Genomic DNA, 22,910 nt, shown 5'->3' with positions numbered 1-22,910 from the left:
CTGTAGATGTTGGTGGAATGAACAGAACTCTCCTTTTCCTAGAAGCTGTTAAACTAGCCCTCCCTCTCTGGCCTTCATATCTTCATGCCTCTAATTAAAGCCTCCTTGGACCCTACCTCTTTTTGTATCTGATGTTAATTTCCTTATTTCATAAGAAATTACCACAGACTTAGCAGTTTAAAAACAATTTTCATTTATTATCCTCAAACTTTTGTAAGTCAGGAGTCCACGCACAGCTTAGATGTGTTTAGTGCTCAGGGTCCCACAAGTCTGCCATGCCTGCTAGGTTGCATTTTTATCCAGAGGCTGAAATAGGGAAGAATGCACTTTTGAACTCATTCAGGTTGTTAGCAGAACTCATTTCCTTGTGGCTGTGTGACTGAGGGCCCCAGCTTCTTCCTGACTTGTGGCTGGAGGCCACCCTTCCCTAAAGGCTGCCCACTCCTCCCGGCCACACGGCCCTCTCCATGGTCAGTTCACAACATGGCTGCTTCTTCCAAGCCAGAAGGAGAATCTCTCCATCCAGTCAGCTAAGACGGAATCTAACACAGAGTCACATGTCTATCAGTGTGACATTCCATTGTCTTGGCCAGATTCTACTCATTAGAAACAAGTCGCATGAACTGCCTGTAGTCTGCCTGCGCAAGGGTGTGAACTCCAAAAGGTGGGATCTTTGAAGGTCACCCTAGAGAGTGCTTACCACACTCCCCGTCTGGTTGAGGTCCCTATAATGCTTCACACGCACAGCTGTATCTTAGGACATTACTGTGTAACCCTCTACTGTCTCACCTGCCCTTGCTTGTCTGTCTCCACTTCCGGATATTTCAAGGTGGAGATATTGCCCTGTTTGTTTTCTCTCTATCTCTTTGTACCTTACATAAAACTTGGCCCTTGGTTGGTCTCAGTGAACTTTTTCAAACAGCTTTATTGAGGTATAATTGTATAGTGAACTTTCAATAAATGAATGAAGATTAACATAGGGCTAACATATTGAAAATTTTGAAGGATTTGCTAATAATTTTTAAATAGTGTATGGGAGCTTGGGTGGCTCAGTTGGCTAAGCGTCTGACTTCAGCTGAGGTCATGATCTCATGGTTTGTGAGTTTGAGCCGCACTTCAGGCTCTGTGCTGACAGCTCTGAGCCTGGGCCTGTTTCTGTGTCTCTCTCCTTCTCTGCCCCTCCCCCACTAGCACTCTGTCTCTCTCCCTCTCAAAAATAAATAAACATTAACAATTTTAAAAAAATAAATAGGGAATAATCTAGTTGGAGTTGTACTTTCCCTTCCTCCAACACAACAATTCGCAAAATGGGTTAGAAGACAAAATAATATGATTACTTCTAGAGTTTGTAACTGAATGTTTTATAGGATACAACTTCATGATATACTGTGTTACCTAACTAGATTTATTTTTTTTCTTCTAGATGAGCAAGAGATAGTACAAAAACGTACTTTCACAAAATGGATCAACTCTCACCTGGCCAAGGTAAAGAAAACCAGAGTTCTCTGTTTACTTGGTTGGAGCCAATAATCATTGAATGCCAAGTGTAATACAGAAATGCTGTTGGCACTCTCGTCACTGATACTGATCAGTGATATTCACAGTTCTCTCAGTTTAGCGGTTGCCTACATGTGGCATTCCCTAACATTGTCTCTGAGAAATGAATGGGTAGCTAGAGTCATGAAGTTAGTTACTTCATGTCAACTCTATGAATTCTAATGAAATATTCTGTTCAGTTATTTCTTCTGGATTAATGTGTATGTCCGATGAAAAGAAGAATTTGTGGGGTGCCTGGGTGCCTCACTTAGTTAAGCATTCGACTCTTGATTTCAGCTCAGGTTATGGTCTCATGGTTCGTGAGATTGTGCCCCATGTTGGGCTCTGTGCTCACAGCATGGACCCTGCTTGGGATTCTCTCTCCTTCTCCCTTCCTTCTCCCACTTTTGTTCTCTGTCTCTCTGAAGTAAATAAACATTAAAAGAAAAAAGGAGAATTTGTGCTGAAATTTGGTTTCTTTTTTAAATTGATTTATAAATTCACGTTAGTTAACACACACTGCGATATTGGTTTCAGGAGTAGAACCCCATGGTCCATCACTCACATGTAACACCCAGTGCTCATCCAACAAGTTCCCTCCTTAATGCCCGTCAGCCATTGAGCCTGTTTCTGTTTAGAACAGAAAGAAGCAAGGAGTGGTCTGTCCTAGCAAAGAATTCAGTATGAGTAGATTATGACAGTATTTGGGTTCTCTTCTTAGGTGCTTAAAAAAATTTTTTTTTAAATCTTTATTTTTGAGAGAGAGAGAGACAGCATATGGATGAGGGAGGTCCACACACACACACACACACACACACACACACACACACAAACACACACATCTGAATCAGGCTCCAGGCTCTAAGCTGTCAGCACAGAACCCAAATGCGGGGCTCAAACCCACAAACTGTGAGACCATGACCCAAGCCAAAGTCGGAAACTCAGCCGACTGAGCCACCCAGGCACCCCTCTTCTTAGGTGCTTTGATAACCAAGTAACCATGGTGTCAGGATGCTAAAAAGACTAATTATTCTGAGATTATCCATACCAACATTAGGTTGTATTAGGTGACTATGTATTTATGCATCATAATGACTTTGAACATAAAGCTACTGTAAAACAAACTCCAACATGGCTATACTACAGTAAAATTAGTCTCATAAATATGCAGATGAAAAAAATGTGTGAACCAAAAAACAGCTCTTTGTAAATACAAACAATTGTCTGAATTCAGTTAATGGATCATTTGCGGAGAGTGGTACCTACAACGTGCCAGGCACAACCCCAGGGGCAGCTTTGGATCAGGGACTTCCCCCAAGTGTCTCTTAAGGTTCAAAAGCAAACAAGCCATGGCGATTCACTGCAGCCTCACTGAACACATGAACTGCTTACTGTGTGTCTGAGGTAGGCTTTGGAGACAGAAAACTGCCGGTCAGACACTTTCCCAGGCCTTGAGAGGCTCACAGTCCAGTAGAGACAGAAGGCTAAACAATGTGTCTAGATTTGGGTAAACTGGGATTATCTTCTATAATTGCTTTTCAAAAGCCCCTTGTTGAGAAGAGAATTCTCTGCCCAGTGGTTGCCTCCAGAATCTGCCCTGTAAAAAGGCAGTAAGTGCCTCTGGGGGCTCATTTTCTCAGGTCTTGGCCGGTGCCAGATAGTCATTACTTTACTGGAGAATTGTCCTCAATTGGGGAAGATTATTTTTATTTCCAAAATGAAAATAGAGTTATTGTTTTTTTCATATTGTTAAAAAGGTTACATGCTAATTGTAAGTAGTATTAATAACAACCCTCTTATGCAGTGTAAAGAAAGTAGAAATCAGCTAAAAGCTCACGATCTTCACCTTAAATCATCACTATCACGTTGATCATCGTTTCTCTACACATAGACACACACGATTTCACAAACAGTCTGCAGGATGTTGTGTCAGCCTGTGTTTCACTCAGTGCATATTTCCATGTTAATAGATACAGAACTGCATAATAATTTTAATGGCAGAATATTTTATTAAAAAATAAATACTTATTATAAATCATAAGTTAGCCTATAGCATATTGATGGCCATTTAAGTGGTTTTCAATTGTTTACTGTTATATAAAGCGCTGCGCTGAGTGTTTTGGGGCACATATCTTTGCACACTTGTGTGATTTTTCGACTTAGAATAAATTTTCAGAAATGGGTCGATACGTCACCAGGTAGGCATGTTTGTAATTTTCATATATACCAAGAGCATATGTGAATGCCCGTTTCCTTACACTATTAACATTCTTGGAAGTTATTAGATTAGTTTCTAATCTAATTGGCAAAAATATTTATAAATATTTATAATTATAATTTATAATTATTTTTATGATTTTAAAAAATGGGAATTGAGGGGCATCTGGTGGGCTCAGTTGGTTAATTATCTGACTTCGGCTCAGGTCGTGATTTCACGGTTTGTGGGCTCAAGCCCTGCATCAGGCTTCATGCTAACAACTCAGAGCCTGGAGCCTGCTTTGGATTCTGTGTTTCCCTATCTCTCTCTCTCCCTCCCCTAGTTGTGCTCTGTCTCTATCTCTCTCTCAAATATAATCAAGCATAAAATAATTTTTTTAATAGGAGTTGAGTACCTCTGTGAAAGTTTTTCAAGTAGAATTCTTGGGATACACTCATCTATGTACTGAAAAAGAGGGGAAATCTGAATGTGTGCCTTGGCATACAGTATATGAAGGGCCACTGTGAAGGGACTGTATGCCAAGAGCTTGTTTTCTTTTTTCTTTTTTTTTAATGTTTTATTTATTTTTGAGAGAGAGAGAGACAGTGCGATCAGGGGAGGGTCAGAGAGAGAGGGAGACACAGAATCTGAAGCAGGCTCCAGGCTCTGAGCTAGCTGTCAGCACAGAGCCCGATGCAGGGCTCGAACCCATGAACCGCGAGATCATGACCTGAGCCGAAGCCAGATGCTCACACAACTGAGCCACCCAGGCACCCCTAGGGCTTGTTTTCAAATATTATTGTTTTACCATTGTTCCAAGTTACTATGCACATGTGGTAACTGGTTATTGGAATGACCGATGTGCATTCTATTCTGTTCTCTTCCAGCCCTGCATGTAAGCTCAGCCCTGCCATTTCCCATCTAAATATCTATAGTCCTACCTTTACCGTGTGGTACCAGCCTTTCTCATTCATGAAGTCATTTCTGAGCACAGGTGAAGCAGTGAGGCTCTCTGTTTCCTAGCACACGCTCCAAGCATGGTGGCCTCGCCCCTGCACCCTTCCTACAATGCCACCCCCCTGCCTTTTCTGGTTTTCCCACCTCTAGTGCAGTAGAGTCCAAAGTCTTAGCACATCTCCAGAACCTGTAGCATAGGTGGAAATATTTAGTACGTCTTAAAATGATTTCGAACCATGTACCTCACTTTCCCAACAACCATGTAAAGTCTTTAAGGCATAGGCTAATTCTCGGAATTTCCTTACAAGTCTTACTAGCTCTGAGCACAGTACTGAGTACCAGACAGATTAACACAACAACAGCAAAGAGTCCATCTTTTCTTATTTTGTTAGAGTCATAAAGATGTCACCTGGGGAAAATGATTAATTTCTGGTATTGTGCCAAGTGTTTGAAACAGATTATTTTATAGCCCACATCCTCATGCACCTGGTAGTTGGTGCTGCTGAGATTCTAATCCAGACATGGATCTAAAGTCCACATGCTTTCCCGACTTGACACATTTTTGCATCAATGGTATTATTTTAAAAAACCCAGAAACTTACTAGGTCCACAACGGCTCCATTATTACCTTAACATAATAGAGATTTTCGGTTATGTTTTGTTTTGTTTTTCTCTTCTCTATTTTGATTTCTTTCTTTCTTGGGTCATCTTGAAAACTGAAAACTGAAGCATAAGAATAATACCTAAACTTCCTATCCTGAATTTATTTATATTGCCATTGTAGTATCTCACCAAACATCACTAAAACACTCAAATTCATTTGAGAATGTATTCCTTTTAGGACTCACTTATATTTGGAAAACATTTGGAAAATCAAATCTGACCCATGACCCGGCCTTGGCAGAGTTTTGGGATATCTCTCTATAGAGTCAGTGTTTGTCTGCATTTATCTTAGCAACTAATCACATGATTCCCAACTCATTCCTCTCTCTCTCCCATCCTTTGCCCACCTTTGTACTTTTTTGAGTTTTCCACTTCCAGCCCTATCTTTCTCATTCTTTCACCCAACCTTTCTCCTCTCCCTTCACCATCTCTCTTTCCATTCCTTCTCTTTCTCCATTATACCTCCCTCCAACTCCCCTTCTGTTTCTATAATAACTTCTGCATCCCTGTCTTTATTCCCATTTCCATCTCCTTCTATCTGTATCCCAAACCCTACAAAGACACATGCAACCTGCACATCGTGGGCTTCACAGTGTCACTGAGTTCACCTTTACTTGTACACCCAAAATGAAACGGTAGCACATACTTCCCACTCCATTGCACTGTGCTCACTTACTTCCGAGAATGATTATATTTCACTTGCAACAGAAAAGAAGGCCAACTTCCTATCTGTGATCTGGCCTCTGGATCAAGATATTGTGTCACTTTTCCAACTGCTGCAAGGGAAGGCTTGTTCCCAAAGCCATTCTGTGAGGCTTGAGTGTGCTTGGTCCCATCCCTCGAGCACCTTATGGACACGGACCACAGGCATGCATGTGCGCGCACACACACATGTACCCTGGGAGTCAGCTATGCTTTCACAGAAGTGTATGTTCTGCTGAGAGTCTTATTAAGTCTCTTATGAAAGCAGCTTCTTGAGCTTTTGGTCCTTGGCTCCCCATTACCTGTTAGCCACACCCAGGCTTTCAGTCACAGGGAAGGCCGTACCCAGGCTACAAACATTGCTAACTAGACAAAATAGCCCACAAATAAGCAACTTGACCTATCTCAGTGTCTTCTTTTACCCACCAGTGCTTTTTGAAGCACACTTTCCCTCTTTCTTCTTGCTTATTAAATAACCAAAGTGGTAGCTTACCCTGTAACTAAGAGATAGTCTGCCCCCACCATGGAGACGTAAATTCTGCAGGCTTTGAAAGAATCGGGTCCCCTGTAGTTTGTTGGATTAGACTGAGTCTGGCTTGGCATGTCGTTTTTGTTTTTTCTTGTTTACTTTGCCCAACAAGTAGTCAACAAATTTGGCCCCTGTGTTATTCAGCCTGGGCTTTTGTTACAAAATACTGTAGACCGGGGGGACTTAAAGAACAAACGTCTATCCCTCATAGTTCTGTGCCTGAGAAAACCAAGATCAAGGTGCCAACAGATTCAGTTCCTGGAAGAGTCCTCTTCTGGCTGTGTCCTCACTTGGCAGAGAGAGAAAGAGAGAGAGAGCTCTGGTCTCTCTTCCTCTTCTCATAAGGACATTAGTCCCATCGTGGAGGCATCATCTCATGACCTCATACACATGTAATTATTTTGTAAAGGCCTCATTAGCATTTGGAACATGGATTTGGGGGACACTCAAACACTCAAGCCATAACAGGCCCCAAGTTCATTCTGACATTTGGCTCGAAGCACATGAACTTTTCTTCTAAATTTATAATATAGGAATGAGAACTCAGCCCTGGCATGATGACCGTAATGAGCTTGTTTCCTCTTTCATTGTCTGGTAAACCTTGTAGTACATCGCTCTGTGCTTTTGGATTGTTTCAGATAATCTCAAACCAAACTATTTAGAAGAGTTAAATGCATTTTATTCCTGTTGTGTTTCTTCCCCCTACAATTTTCTATTGACATCCGCCAATAAAGGTAAGAGAATGACACATGTTGAAAATATTCTTTATGCTAGAACCAAGATACTCGTTTTGATTCACCTATTGATTGTTCTACATAATGTGCCAAGTTATTTTATCTCTAAGAATAAGAAAGGAGAAAAGTGCTAAGTTGGCAGGAAAAAACTTTTTTCTAGAATGCAAGTTGAAAATATTTTGCAAGATCTCAGTTGTCTGAGAGCATTTGCATAGTAGTCACGGGAATGTTTGTGGATTTGAATTGGAATGGTAGGGGCACTTGGGTGGCTCAGTCATTTGAGCATCTATCTAACTCTTGATTTCTGCTCAAGTCATGATCCCAGGGTCCTGGGATTGAGCCCCACTTTGGGCTATTTGCTGAGTGTGGAGCCTGCTTAAGATTCTCTCTCTCTCTCTCTCTCTCTCTCTCTCTCTCTCTCTCTCTCTCTCTCCCTCCCTCCCTCCCTCTCTCTGCCCCTTCTCCTCCTTGCGCTCTAAAAAAAATAAAAACAATCAAACAAACTGAAATTGTAAACCGTCTCATCCTAAAATCTGTGATGATAACTTGCTAATCCAATGCCTTCTCTAAAATTTTTAAGAAAGCTAAAAGAATAAAACTTTTATTTTAAAGGACAATTAAAATTTTTTTTTGGAAATTGACCATTTCCAGAAATAGCTTTAATAATAAGTTGTGTCAGGGTTTAAGAGCTAGAATGCTGAATTTAGAAGCGGAAAAATCAATTCTTCTCCCCTAAGGTCATTCAATCTTGGTGCATTAGGAGATGTTCAAAAGATTTTTCACGGAGATGAATCTGGGGAAGGTTTTTAATGGGAGAATTTTAATTTGGTCTTGGCTGCTTTACCCAATTGTAAATTAACAAACTATTTATTTCTAATTAAATAAAATGATAAAGTCTTGTGCTGATGGCATTCCCTTCTATTGTAACAATTGTTTATAAATATTATGACAACAGTGTGAGAGAGAGGAAGCAAATAAGAGAGCAATCTGTTTTCAAATAAATACTTTTCTTAAAACAAAAATCTTCCTGAAGCAGGGAAAAAACCCTCAATCTTCTGCGTATATGTGTTTTATGCCATTTTTAGTACACAGATGTAGATTATTCAAACTTGTGGATATAATTATCAGTTCATTTTTCTGATGTTTGGTTTGTTTTCAAGTTGACATCTTTATGCTTCTATAATCATATAAAACATTGCAAATGATAACTTGTCACTACAATGTAATATAACATTAAAAAAATGAGTGGGTTGTGTTTGTTTTATATCCCTAGTAATTCCTCTTGGGAACAGGGTTTCATCAGACATGGACTCTATCATTTTCTTCCTTTTCAGAAGTATACCAGATTCTTTCTTTCTGTTTGCCCTGTTAATCAAAGAAGGTATTTGTTTATAATTTTTTAATTAGCAATTACTCAGTATTGATTTTGAGTAATTTTTTTTAAGTGTTTATTTTTTGAGAAAGGGTGTTGAGGAGCAGAGAGAGGGAGACACAGAAAGTGAGGCAGACTCCAGGCTCTGAGCTGTCAACACAGAGCCCAGTGCTGGGCTAGAACTCATGATCTGTGAGATGACACCCTGAGCCAAAGTTGGATGCTTAACAACTAAGCCACCTAGGCACCCAAATATTGAGTAATGGTTTTTTTAAGTTAGGTCGTGATTCAAGTCTAGCTTCTCATCACTCATTGCTAAAAATGTTTCTAAGTTGCAGGCTACCATTTACTGAACTTTTACCATACACCAATCACTATGCCTTAGCAACTTTGTCTTTTATTTAATCCTCACCCAAAGAGTGTAAGTATTGTTTTCTGTATCCTACAGATTATAATCCTGAAGCTAAGCGTTAGTTAATAAATTCAAGGTCACATAACAAGTAGATGAAAAACCAGATTTCAACCCCAAAACTCTGAAGTTTGGGCTTTAGCCATTGTGTTCTATACTCTCATGCTTCAATTGTTTATTTAGCCATTTATGCAGCAAATACATTTTAAGCATCTATCATATGCTTGAGGTTGTGGATACAGTGGTGAACGGACCCCAAAGGAAGCAACTTAAAGATGGGTTTTTAAAAAAAACTTGCGTAGGAAGTTAGATTTTGTTTCATTCTAAAGTTTATTTATTTATTTACTTATTTAATTTATTTTTTTGAGAGAGGGAGAGTGGGGGAGGGGCAGAGAGAGGGAGAGAATCCCAAGCCAACTCTGTGCTCTCAGAGCTTGAAGTGGGGCTTGAAACTACGAACTCAGAGATCATGACCTGATCTGAAGTCAAGAGTCAGACGCTTAACCAACTGAGCCACCCAGGTGCCTCGGAAGTTAGATTTTTACTTTATTTATTTATTTAAAAAATATTTTTACATTTTTTATTTATTTTTGAGAGACAGAGAGAGACAGCGCGAGCAGGGGAGGGTCAGAGAGAGAGACACACACAGAATCTGAAGCAGGCTCCAGGCTCTGAGCTAGCTGTCAGCACAGAGCCCGACATGGGGCTCGAACCTACAAACCATGAGATCATGACCTGAGCCAAAGCCGGATGTTTAACTGACTGAGCCACCTAGGTGCCCTGGAAGTTAGATTTTTAATTAGAAAAAGATAGTATAGGTAGTCATGACATTACCACTGGTTTCAAAATTTTGTAGTTTCACATTTTTTCTCATTTCATCAAATAGAATAGAATGTTATATTTGTATTTAAATCCCCTTGATTCAATTTTTAATGGTTATTTGTTGTAAATGAATATATGGTTTGATACTAAGTCCTTTGGGAAAAACAAATACGTCTCACAGAGTCATTGTTTAGTGCTCCTGTTTGGTGCATGTTTCAATATGCAAGGAACAGCCCTTTCTCCATCTGCCAGATCTATGGGGCTATTAAGAATAGGCACTAAACATTTAATTTGTTTATTTTTTTAAGTTTATTTATTTATTTTGATTTTTTAAATGTTTTTTATTTATTTTTGAGACACAGAGACAGAGAGAGAGAGAGACAGCATAAGCAGGGGAAGGTCACAGAGAGAGGGAGACACAGAATCTGAAGCAGGCTCCAGGCTCTGAGCTTTCTAGCAGTCAGCACAGAGCCCAATGTGGGGCTTGAACCCATGAATTGTGAGATCATGACCTGAGCTGAAGACAGATGCTCCACCTACTGAGCCACCCAGGGGCCCCTATTTATTTATTTTGAAAGAGAGAGAGAGAGAGAGAGAGAGAGGGAGAGGGAGAGGGAGAGGGAGAGGGAGAGGGAGAGGGAGAGGGAGAGGGAGGGAGAGAGGGAGAGAGAGAGCGCGAGAGGGAGTGAGCAGGAAAAGAGCAGACAGGGAGAGAATCCCAAGCAGGCTCTGCATTACCAGGAACCATGAATTCATGCACTGAGCCAAAATCAAGAGTTGGAAGGTTAACCGAACCAGGTACCCCCAAAATAGGCACTAAACATTTTAAATACTGCCTTTTAGATGACCACAGCCATGGTAGGAACGTTTCCTCATCTTTTAGAAGAATTAAAACAAAGCATCATAAAACATTATTTGGGATCTGTATTCATTTCAAACGTTACTGTAACAAAGCACCCTATACTGGGTGCCTTCAAATGGGAAATTTCCTGTCTCAGTGTTCTCAGGGCTAGATAGCCTTGCTCCCCTGTCACCCTGGATAGAATCCATCCTTGTCTCTTGCTAGCTTCTGGTGGTGTCTGAAGTATCTGATGGTCCTTGGCTTGCAGCTATATCAGTTTAGACCCTGACTCTGTGTCTGTCTAGATCTGTGTCCAGATTTCCCCTTCAATAAGGATACTAGTCCTATTGGATAAGGACTTTAAAGACATCTTGATGCCTTTATTCTAAGTTGATTACCTCTCCAAAGACCCTGTTTCCAAGTAAGATCACATTCGGAAGGACTGGGATTTCAAACTTCCACAGATCTTGGCAAGGAGGGGTATAATTCAACCCATAATACATTCCACTAAGAGTATATTTTGTTTTAAAATATCACACTAGATTCATAAACGTCTTTAAAAGGAACTCTTTTGATTTTCCATGTTTTCTTTTAATAGTCTATGCTGATGATGTCTTTGACATTTTGTGGCTGCCCACTTCTTCAGCAGTCTTTCTATCAACAGTGTTAAGAGATAATATAGATACACTTTCATAATTGCATTTTGTCTCCATCTATTTCCTTGTACACCCTTTAGTGGGACCATTAATTGAACTAAGATTAGGACAAAAAGAAGCAAAGATGAAAAGGAAAATGCAATAATTCCCCCTCTAAAATAATTCCTTAAATTTAAAAAATATTTGTTTGGTTTTGAAGGAAAGAGAGACAGAGTGTGAGCATGGGAGGGTCAGAGAGAGAGGGAGACACAGAATCTGAAACAACCTCCAGGCTCTGAGCTGTCAGCACAGAGCCTGATGCTGGGTTCGAATTCACAAACTGAGATCATGACCTGAACTGGAGTCAGATGCCTAACCAACTGAGCCACTCCAGCTTGCCTAAAGTAATTCTTTTGTTATTTTCTAAAACCACTTTAGTTTGATAATCCTAAGTGTACTGACAAATTTGTTATTTCCAAATACGTAACTAAAAGATTACAAAGGAAAATTGCTGTTTCAAAATGAATAACTTTTATTAATTCATTGATAATATCATAGATAGAGATCTAGCAACATTGATGCAGGTTAATAAACATTTTGATAATATTTGTCAAAGCTCCTTCTTTTAGGGAGACACTTTATTTCTTCATAGATTTATTCATTAAATATTTTAACATGCTTTTTACCTACTTGGCAGAGCTCTAGTTATGAAGAATGTAGCAGTGAACAAAACAGGAGAAAAAAAATCCTTGTATCCTGGTGCTTATATCCTGGTGGGGGAGATGGATAGTCAAGAAGGCAAAGAAGCTATTCTGTTGAGAAAAGCTATGTAGTGGAAAGAATTTTATCACACATGTAAATTGTTAAGGACAGAGTTTTCCGAGCAGATTTAAAGTTGGGCTGAGAAGTAGTCATTGCCTTTGGGATATGTATTTGGAAATAAATTAAGTAATTAAGGAAGCGGAAATGATTATAACTGTCTGTCAGAGGAAACAAAACAGAATGGGAACTGTCTTCTCATCTTTGACGAGCAGAGGTGGAAAATAATCACAATAGTGTTTTTGTGAAGGCGGTGAGCGAGGAACAGATTACACACAAAGGTTTTAAACTACTTTACCTTGTTTCTGGAGGTACTGGAAACATCGAATTCGATTTTCCAAATAAGACGACAAAATTTTTAGACATTGAATTAATTTTATGTGCCTACTGCCAACAGTTATCATCATGATTTGACTGCTCTGGCATTTCTAGACATTTTAGTGTGGTGGGCTCTTAGCCAATCTTTAGGGAGGTAACTCACTCCACATCTGCTGGTCAACCCCTCTTCCCTTCCCACTCTCCTCTCTGTTCCTGTTGTTTAGTAGCTTGCTGCTCCCACCCATCAGATAACCATCAGAGAATGGGAACACTGTAGACTGGTCTGGGAAGGGATTTTTCCCCATATACTGTCCTGCAGCCTGTGAAATAGTCCTTCCTGAAACATATGCACCCCAGAGGTAGTGGTTTGTCTGTCTCTAGAAGTGATGGGTCATTTTGTGGACAGAGATTTCAAGGCAGCACAGAATACACCTTGCCAACCTCCCTTTGCCTTGGGACCTCTCTACAGCCTGTGCAGAAGGCCATTTTGAGAATATTTTAGGCCATGATGTGCTCAACAGTGTGTGTGTCTCATTTGAAGTTGAGAGTAATCTGTGTCATGTGCTTTATGTTAGGCCTTTTTTAGTTCAGTTTTATTGTTATCAGTGGGTATCCAGGAATCACAAATTTTAATTTTTTTAATGTTGGTTTATTTTTGAGAGGGAGAGAGAGAGACACAGAATGTGAGTGGAGGAGGAGCAGAGAGAGCAGGAGACACAGAATCAGAAGCAGGCTCCAGGCTCTGAGCTGTCAGCACAGAGCCTGAAGTGGGGCTCGAACTCGTGAACTGCAAGATCATGACCTGAGCGGGTGCTTAGCCAACTGAGTCACCCAGGTGCCCCTCAAATTGTAAACCCTAGGATGTGTATTTAGTATATTAAAGTAAAATGCTATAGCTTTTGTGTGTGTCTTAAAATATTTTGAGCGCTCTTTCCCTCAGTGGAAATGCATTCAGTAAAACACTGTCCAATTGTTCTGAGATTAAAAGTTGTGATGGTAAATTGGGATGTGGGTTGGTGCTGGCATGAAACAGGAGATTTACCCTTTTATTTGCTCAAGGCTAAATCCTTCACTTACCTCAAGGCTCTAAGTCTCCTTGATCGCTGTGTGATACTTGAGGCTCAAGCACTCTAAGATTCTAGCAGATGTGTAGATATCTGTTGACGAAATGATGACATGCTTGTAATGTTTTGAGGTAGATTTGTACTCGTTTCCATTTCTCAATGCAATCTAATATCAATGCTTCTTTCATCTTATTTGCTGTGCATATGATTTTACATATGATTGTGCATGAAGTTAAAAGTGGTAAAAATACTTTTAGGCTATTAACATTTTTGTTATTTTTGGGTATAGGCATACAATTGTCCATGAAAATGGCTCGCTCACTCACTCTATCTATCTATCGATCGATCGATCGATCGATCCATCTATCATCTATTTATGTGTTTGATTATCGACCACATTCAGCTGTGTCTACCTTCTTCATTTACTGATATCAATTGGTCAGAAGGTTATAAAGCGTCTTTTCACATCAAATGCAATTAGATCCCCCTGAAAATGTGCACTCTCAACAATAAAGCATAGATTTGTTTTTGGTCACTTCTATGGATCTCATCATGGGCTAGGAGTGGAAGGGCACTGAACTGTAAATTGCTACAGTCCGAAAGTGTTTGCAAAGTAATAACAACATAGACCCTCTTGTCAGTGTGCTTTATTTTGTTGCAAGTAAATGAAATTGATTTAAAATTCTTTAACCAAGAAGTGAAATCGATTGAAAGGCTACATTCTGACCAGGCAGCAGAGGTTAGCTCAGCAGGTGTGGGTTGTACAAACTCCGTACATTCCAAATGAGACCTGTCTTTGGGAGTGGCCCTTGACCCACTCTTGGGACATAACCTCTGAGCCCTTGGAATATTCTGCCTCAAAGGAGTGTTTTGTATGCCTAGACCTTAAGCCTGCTGCACCCTTTGAGGAGATCAGTTTATCTTAACAATGCGCTTTATGGGAACACTTACCTTCTGTTGCTGGGGAAACAGGGACAGGAGGAGGGCTGGAGTCTGAGTAGCTGAGGTCAGTTATGCAAGCACTGTATGCCTAAGTTGGACAGGCACCAAATAAAAATGGGCACTGGGGCTCGAGCATGTTTTTCTGGTTGGCAACTCTTCACACTTATCATCATATGCCATCGTGATAAAAATGAGGCAACATTTCACACATATTGTCATATACTGTCCTGGGAAAAATTAGGCATGTTCCTGGGTACTTCCACCATGAGGGAATAGGTCACTCATCTCTGGAAACTCAGACATGTTTTCTCCTGGACTCTGCTTCATGAGCCTTGTCCATTTGCTGATATTAATGTATCCATTCACTGTAGAAAATTATAACCATGAATATAATCACTCTTCTGATCCTGTGGGTCCTTCTAGTGAGTCATCAAGCTGGGAATGTTCTTGAAGAACCTGGACACACTGACTCACCCAATCTTCAGGAAGACAGAGCAAATGTTTCTTGGGCCTCAGCAGCAGGACCCAATAACAATTGTATTTAGGTCATTGCCATGTGACAGCTTAACTCCAGCCATCTTCTGGATCCAAACAGAGAATGTGATGGGTACAGCTCAGGTCACTCCTGTCACAAAAGATAACGCAGACATGACCATAGGGGATACGGTGTGAGTTAGGCCAACCATTGTCTATACCAGTATGTATTTATATACATAATGCTTCTGTTATTACTTCTTAGTCTTTCTGATATCCATTTTTTTGTTTCTAATAGAGTGGCAGGTACTTCAGCTAATTAGTCAATGCTTTTCATACTGATATCAAATAAAAATCATATTTAAGACTTATGTATCATTCAGGAAAAATTAATGTGAATACTTGTACTTTTATACTAAAATTCCTATCTAACAGGTGGCTCAAAGTAGAACCATCTGGGCTCAGATCTAATCATGTGCTAGGGGGCGATCTAGGCCCAAGGTTGAACCTCTCTGAGATTCAGATTCTTTTCTTTGAAAGAGCAGGTTATCTTCCCAAAGGTGGTGGGTATGAAATTCCATAAGGTAACATGTATGAGCCCTCGATGCAGCATTGGCATACTGAGATATTCAACAGTATATTATTCATTCTTTCCTACCTCTCTTTTCCTCCTTTCATTCCTATTAAAACACCTACTAAATTAGAATGTGTAATATCTAAGCCACAGAATCATAATATCTAGTAAATATTAGAATTCATGTATGTCGTCTGTAGTGTGACTATTTTGTCATGTTTACTTTAGGCATCAACATTTTTCATTTCGTATATAATTTTTAAATATAAAGATTTCTTAAATTTGTATTTTGTGTCAAATAGTTCTATCTGATATTTTTTTTCATCAAAATTATTCTCTTATGCCTTTTCCTTCAAGTCATATAATTGTTTCTAGGGTCATAAAACAAACATGTGGCATAGCAAACATGGTCATCCTCTTATGAATAAAATTATGAAAATAGGTGGCAAATAGGACTTAAATCTGTGCTGATGCTTATAGACTAGTAAAGTGATGCAAGATATTCACACACACACACACACACACACACACACACGCACGCACGCACAGTGTTAGAGAATAGGGTATTTTCGCCAGATAGAGGAACTGCTCAGTAAAAATTATGTCAAAGACACCTGTACTTTTATTCCATAAAGATCAAGGATGAACTTTGAATCTCATTACATGTCATTAAATGAGCTGCATAGCAAAAATAAAGAAGGAGGAGAAGAAATAGAGAAAAAAGTTCTGTGAAGTCCATGTCAGTGATGAGTTAATTACCAACAGTATAGCCAGATACAGAGATATGTGTATCTTCCCTGCATTTCTAGGGACTCTCGGACCAAGCAGTCTTGTTAGAGCCAGAAGTTAAGGTGTAAACCTAGTTTGAAGAGAGCTGATAGAGGGGAATAGTCACAGAAGTGAAGTACTTCTTTCTCATTTTTATTCTCTCCCATCTCCATCTCCCTCTCCCCTCCACTCAATTGGGAATTCCTCTTCCTTGAACAACACCAGATTCAGCATGAATGTATTTTTGTTCCATTATAGAATACCTAAATGTGACTGACAAGGCCAAGGAGAATACAGTTTTTAAAAATACTGCTCCCCAAAAGAGCTTATTAAAATCTTACCTTATCATAATATAAAAGTGATAATTATGGTCTTGAAAAGTGTTTGATAGATTTCTGCCTGGTGCATAAAACTGAAAATTGGTGGACAGTACAGAATAAAATGGCATTATCTTTATTTTCCATTAAGTCAGGCTCCAGTAAGTTACCTTCATTTCTAACTCTTTCTTTTGGCGGCCAGGACCAGAGGAATCAGAGTGGTGCATGTAACTATTTATACATGTGGCAGGAGAGACATTTTAGCTGAAAGGTTTTTTTTATTAAAACATAGTCACAGAAAATAATTGTGATTTAGTGACAATAGTAAATGGCTCTTTTAGTTCATCAGTTGCTGTATGTAAATAATTATTTGTGCAAAATGGGATAGGAAGATGTGTTCAATAATTACAAGAACATTTTTATTCTGGTGTAATTTTTGAGAAATGTTTTGTTGATTTTGCACAATATTTACATTATATGCAATTGGATAGGACTTGTAGAAATATAGAGATCATTCTCTAGTACTCTTTTTCCCAACTCTTTGCAGTAACACTGACCAGAAGTTTTTCTCCCTTTTTTTTACTAGTTGAGGTAGTAAGTAAAGAATTGATTACATTATGCTTGGCCCTGTCATTCAGTGTGTTGAAAATATGATACCTGTGTATTACAAATTAAATTGATATAATGTTTATAATTTTTCAATTAAAAATTATTAATGTTTATTTATTTTTGAGTGACACAGAGAGAGAGAGAGAGAGACAGAGCATGTGCAGGGGAGTGGGAGAGAGAGAGGGAGACACAGAATCTGAAGTAGGCTCCAGGCTCCGAGCTGTCAGCACAGAGTCTGATGTGGAACTCGAACCCAAGGACTGAGATCGTGACTTGAGCCGAAGTCCGATGCTTAATCAACTGAGCCACCTAGGTGCCCCTGATATAAACATGTTTAAAAATTTTTTATTTTAAGGAGAAATATTTTCTCCCAATTTCTATTTAGACCATTAATAGCTACCAGACTGAGCACTGGGCCACGCAGCCAATTCTGCGTGGTCATCTCCTTGTAAATCCTGAGTACTGGGCCACACAGCATCTCTTTATTTTGTGTAGGAAGACATTAGTGGAAAATTTTCCAGGACGACTCATATTTCCTATCTTATTTATGTATATATCTAAGAATCCCAAAGATATTTGCAAATATGGATTGCATATCCCTGTTGAGTGTGATTCACTCACAATTTACATGTTTACCGCCAACTAGTGCTGAGCCCTGTGCCTGGTATTAGGTATATAAAGATACATCCAACTTCTTTATCTTCAAGACGACCCGTTGTCTGAGTTCCTGGGGACACAGATTTGCAAATAACTAACTGTAATGGAACACAATTATTCTAATCTAAACAACGTGCTTAGGGCAAAAGAAGTGACTTAATTCCAATCAGAAAACTGGAAAAGATTAAGTATGAGCTGAGTCATGAAAATTGAGCAGGAATTTGCTAAGTGGAGAAAGAGGAAAGTGGCAGTATTCTAAGTGTCTATTCTTAAAATTAAAACCATCTACCATTCTTTAACATGCAAAGACTGGAAATTTCATTCCTTCCTTCAACAAATAGTTAATGAGTTCCTACCATGAATGAGACATTGAAAAACAAGATACTTCTATGTCTGTGTTCGGTTGCAATCTGATTGCCTAGAAAGCAAAGACCATTCTCTTTACCCATTTTATATGTGCCATGTTTTAAGGGCCATTAATATGGGCACAGGCCCTACAAAGATATATTTTTAAAGAAAACTACATTTACTCATTCAGCCAACAACATGAATATTGAGTGCCTGTCATGTACCCAACAATGTTCAGAAGAGAGCACTTACCTAGAAGGAAGGATTCAGGAGTCCTATCTATCCAGACAAACTTTTATAAAGAACAGAGGAGACGGGACTGAGCTTGGCAAATGTCCACAGTCAGAAAGAAAGGAGAGAGAGAAGGAAAAGAGGCTTGTGCACCAGGCTGGCTGACCAAGGTTTGGGGAAGAACAGATCAAGGAGAGGTTGGTACCAGCCGTCAATGCAGAGAGGCTGATGGGCGGAGCTGTCCAGTGGTCACATCCAGGAGCATGTGCGGGAGCAACCAGAGGGAAGAGGAAGCATGGGGGACCCCAGTGGAGATGCAAGAGGAGAAACATGAGAGGGAGAATGGGGTCAAGAAAAAACATCCTTCAAAATGGCAGAGACGAGTTGGTAGTAAAGGCAGAATGGATACATGGTTGTGATTTTTTGTGTGGGTCAGATTTCTTGGAAATTTTATTATTTCAAGAAAATTCCCTGCTTTGTTTCATTTCCTTTATGTGGTTTCAGGATAACAATCTAAGAAAAACTTCATTTGCATTTGTTCACTGAATATAACACAGATTTATTAACTTTTCCTCCTTGTTATACTGTATTTATATGATTAGGATTCAAATGAAGGTGCCCAGGTGGCTCAGTTAAGCATCCAACTTAGGCTCAGGTCACGATCTCAGGGTTTGTGAATTTGAGCCCCTCATGGGGCTCTGTACTGACAGCTTAGAGCCTGGAGCCTGCTTTGGATTCTGTGTCTCTCCCTCTCTCTGCCCCTCCCCTGCTGAAGCTCTGTCTCTCTCTCTTTCTTAAAAATAAATAAACATTAAAAAATTTTTAAAAAAAGAATACAAATAGACATTATGAATGATAAATAGGCCACATTTTTTGTGATATATATAGCTAATACAATAATTTTGATTCTTATCATAGTGAATAGTTTTCAGTGTAGCTCACTTAACCCTGAATAATTTTATTTGTATGCTTAGAATATAAAGTCATTATTACACTTTTCCTATATAAATTATAAGCACTGTGAATAGTGGAATTTAAAGGAGACTGCCTGAAAACAAAAACTTGTTATTTTTGAATGTGTATTTTGCAGCGTGAGAACAAAATGTATTGAGCTGTTCATTTTATACAGAGAGAAGATGCATTTAAAATTAGAATTGTGCCATTCAGAGACTGTAATTCATGCAGTCATAAGAAAAATAGAAATGCTCTGTATCAGTGAGTAAAGAAAAAAAGCCTCATTTCAATAAAATGGTGATTAAATATCTGTACGTAGAACTCTTTCTTTTTCAGAAAGAAAGACAACTGAAAGTCAGGATTATAGCATCAGGCTTTTAACAAGATTTGGTGAGAACCAGAGAGCTATAGAGCTTGAACCAGGGGGTAAATGGAAAACTTCTTACTGTGTAGAAATCTGAGGACACCTAACCTCCCCTGGCATCATCACTTCTCTGCTTTCGTCTGAGACAAGATAGACCTTAATTAAAAGTTTGATGAACATCAGAACATTGGGCATTTCAGCGACCTTTATAAAAAATAAAAGACCCTCCTTGGAAAATGGGCTTGGACTTATTTCGCGGGCGGTGGTGGATTTGCACTCATCAGCCTGTCATCTGTGTCTGTGGGCCTCTGGGTTCCGTGCCGCATCGTGAGAGAAGCTGCGCTAGATTTGTCAGGCTGTGACACGGAACACGGCTGGCTAAGCCACACGAGACAAAATCTGCCACCTTGCTTGTGCTCACGGTGCTCCAGCATCTGGCCACTGACCTAAGGAGATTGGTGTGGCCAGACGGGTCCCAGAAGTGCCGGTTTGGGTGACCCCTGCTTCCACACTTGCTCCCAGTGAGGTGGGAGGTTGGGTCCAGTGTCTCTGGGGCACCTCCTCTTCCCTGCTTAGGTCCTGTGTTAATGTCTTTCTTCTGATTTGTGTTGATATTCTTTTCCTTTCCTTATTCCGTACCATCTCTTTGACTCTTAACAAAAATCCTTTCTCGAAAGAAGCTGGTATGAATATGAAAGCCCAAGCATGAATTCTCCTCAGGTTTTCAGGGCAAATGGGTGGCTCAGTCCCTTAAGTGCGGGACTCAGGGACTCAGGTCATGATCTCATGGCTGGTGAGATGGGTTGGCGAACTTGAACTCTGAATCGGGCTCTGCACTAACAATTCAGAGCCTTCTTGGGATTCTCTCTCTCTCTCTCTCTCTCTCTCTCTCTCTCTCTCTCTCTCTCTCTCTCTCTCTCTGCCCTTCCCCTGCTCATGCTCTGTCTCTGACTTTTTTTCTCTCAAAATAAATGAATAAACATTTTTAAAAAGTCTCCTGAAGTTTTTGATATAGTTGATTTCCAAAAGGTTGCTTTCCTCCTTACAATTGGTAATTGCCAATCACATCCAAAATAAAGAATTCAGGTAGTTAGAGCTGTTCCTACAGATTTCACCACAATGAGTAGCAAAGGTATATCACAGAGAGAAGATGCATTTTTTGCATTTATTCATTTTTTATCTTCTAGCGAAAACCCCCACTGGTGGTAGAAGATCTCTTTGAAGACATGAAAGATGGTGTGAAGCTGCTTGCTCTCCTGGAGGTCCTGTCTGGGCAGAAACTGGTAAGGAGTTTTCCTTTGGAATTTGGGGTTGTGGAGTCGGGAGTGTAAAGGGTGCTGTTGTATAAAAGGATGTACTCTTTTGTAGTGGGAGATACACTGGGAACAGTAGCCTCTCAGTCACTTCTGAGAGCAGGAATGCATTTCCTTTCAAGTTCCCACACACATTTAGTGGATTTAAAACATTATAGATGCAGCAGTAGCAACCTTAGAAGGAAGAGTAAAGAGCTTCACCAGTAATCAATCTATCGTGGGTAACTGCTGCATCTGTATGCAATATCTGTCCAGGAAGACTGCGTGCAGGTTAACATCTGTCTCACTTACAGAGGTTGGTTTCCATTTGGAGAGGATTGTTGGTCCATAACTGTGTGTTATTTATATATTTGTTTGTTGAAAATTAAGTTTGAAACCAGCGTGACATTTTTCATACGCTTTTGGACATCGCCCATCACCAGTCATTTGTCATAGGAACAGCACCCGCAGAGTCATTTGTTTTTAGGTGCAATGGAAGCAGCAAAGTGAAAGCCACATTGATAGCAAGCTACAGAATATGCTTTTCTACATTACTTAATAAGGAAGTGTAGATAGCCCCCAACTTACAGTGGTTCGACTTACTGATTTTTTGACTTGATGATGTTGTGAAAGTATTAAGCTTTCAGTAAAAACGATACATGGAATTGTGAATTTGGATCTTTTCCTGAGCTAATGATATACAAGATGATCCTCTCTCATGCTGCTGGGAAGTGGCAAGGAGCCACCATGCCCAGTGAGCCTTGAGGTCATGAGGGTAAAGAACTGATGCACTTGACAACCTTTCTGTACCCACATAGCTGTTCTGTACCCACATAGCTGTTCTTTACCCACATAACCATTCTGTACCCACATAGCCATTCTATTTTTCACTTTCAGTACAGTACTGAATAAGTTACATGAAATATTAAACACTCCATTATAAGATAGGCTTAGGGTCAGGTAATCTTGACCAACTACAGGCTAATGTCAGTGATCTGAGCATGTTTAAGGTGAGCTAGGCTAAGCGGTGATGTTTGGTAGTGTAGGTGTATTAAATGCAATTATGATTCGCAGTATTTCCAACTTATAATGAGTTGGAAATAACCTCATTGTTAGTTGAGGTAGATCTGCATTTTTTTCTGGCTTATGTTTTGTTATTTGAGAGTAGTAGAGACGTAAGTAGTTTGCAAAGATCAACTACTTATCAATGATGTTTACCATACTTACAAAAAGATACTCAGGAAATTATCTTCAAAATGTTGTATGACATGCTAGAACACAGGGTCCCAAATTGGGAACAATTATTTTTTCTTTCTCTATTCCTTCTTGACAACAGCTACACAATCATCATTACTTGGATAATTGAGGTTTAAATGTGTATTTGCCTAACATAAATTTCCGGTTAATTTTGTGTGGAATCTTCAACATAAGGTTGTCTGTTGGAAAATTATGAACATACTGTAGTGGATGCTCTTGTGCCCTTGTGCCATCTCAGCTCCCCACAAGCTTCAGCAAGCAACTTCAGACAGTGGAGGATGTTGCCTATACACTCTAGTAGCATCTTGCTTCAAACACTAGTAGTTTGCCTCCAGGTTTCCACCCACATAGTTTTCATTTATTTATTTTTTGTTGTTTTTTTATTTTTCTTTTAAAAAATAGTTTATTGTCAAATTGGTTTCCATACAACACCCAGTGCTCTTCCCCACAAGTGCCCTCCTCCATCACCTCCACCTCTTTTCTCCCCTCCCCCTTCAACCCTCAGTTCGATTTCAGTATTCAATC

General features: G+C 39.6%; 1 protein-coding gene and 1 long non-coding RNA gene across 2 annotated transcripts in view; one reads left to right on the top strand and one right to left on the bottom strand.

Moving 5' to 3' along the window:
• The window catches only part of SYNE1 (spectrin repeat containing nuclear envelope protein 1), a 455,818-nt gene that overhangs the window by 69,145 nt on the left and 363,763 nt on the right, over positions 1–22,910 (top strand). The window contains exons 3-4 of the mRNA XM_029943998.1: positions 1,424–1,485; positions 21,024–21,119. Of these exons, the coding sequence (XP_029799858.1) occupies positions 1,424–1,485; positions 21,024–21,119 (158 nt within the window). The remainder of the gene's footprint in view (positions 1–1,423; positions 1,486–21,023; positions 21,120–22,910) is intronic.
• Positions 177–6,911, bottom strand: LOC115295775. Its single transcript, XR_003910570.1, has 2 exons — positions 6,549–6,911; positions 177–306 (listed from the first exon to the last, which is right to left on the bottom strand). It is a non-coding gene; the product is annotated as an uncharacterized LOC115295775 (long non-coding RNA).

The sequence above is a fragment of the Suricata suricatta genome, chromosome 7 (assembly GCF_006229205.1).
Source record: "Suricata suricatta isolate VVHF042 chromosome 7, meerkat_22Aug2017_6uvM2_HiC, whole genome shotgun sequence".
NCBI lineage: Eukaryota > Metazoa > Chordata > Mammalia > Carnivora > Herpestidae > Suricata > Suricata suricatta.
This window is presented reverse-complemented; position numbering and strand designations above follow the sequence as displayed.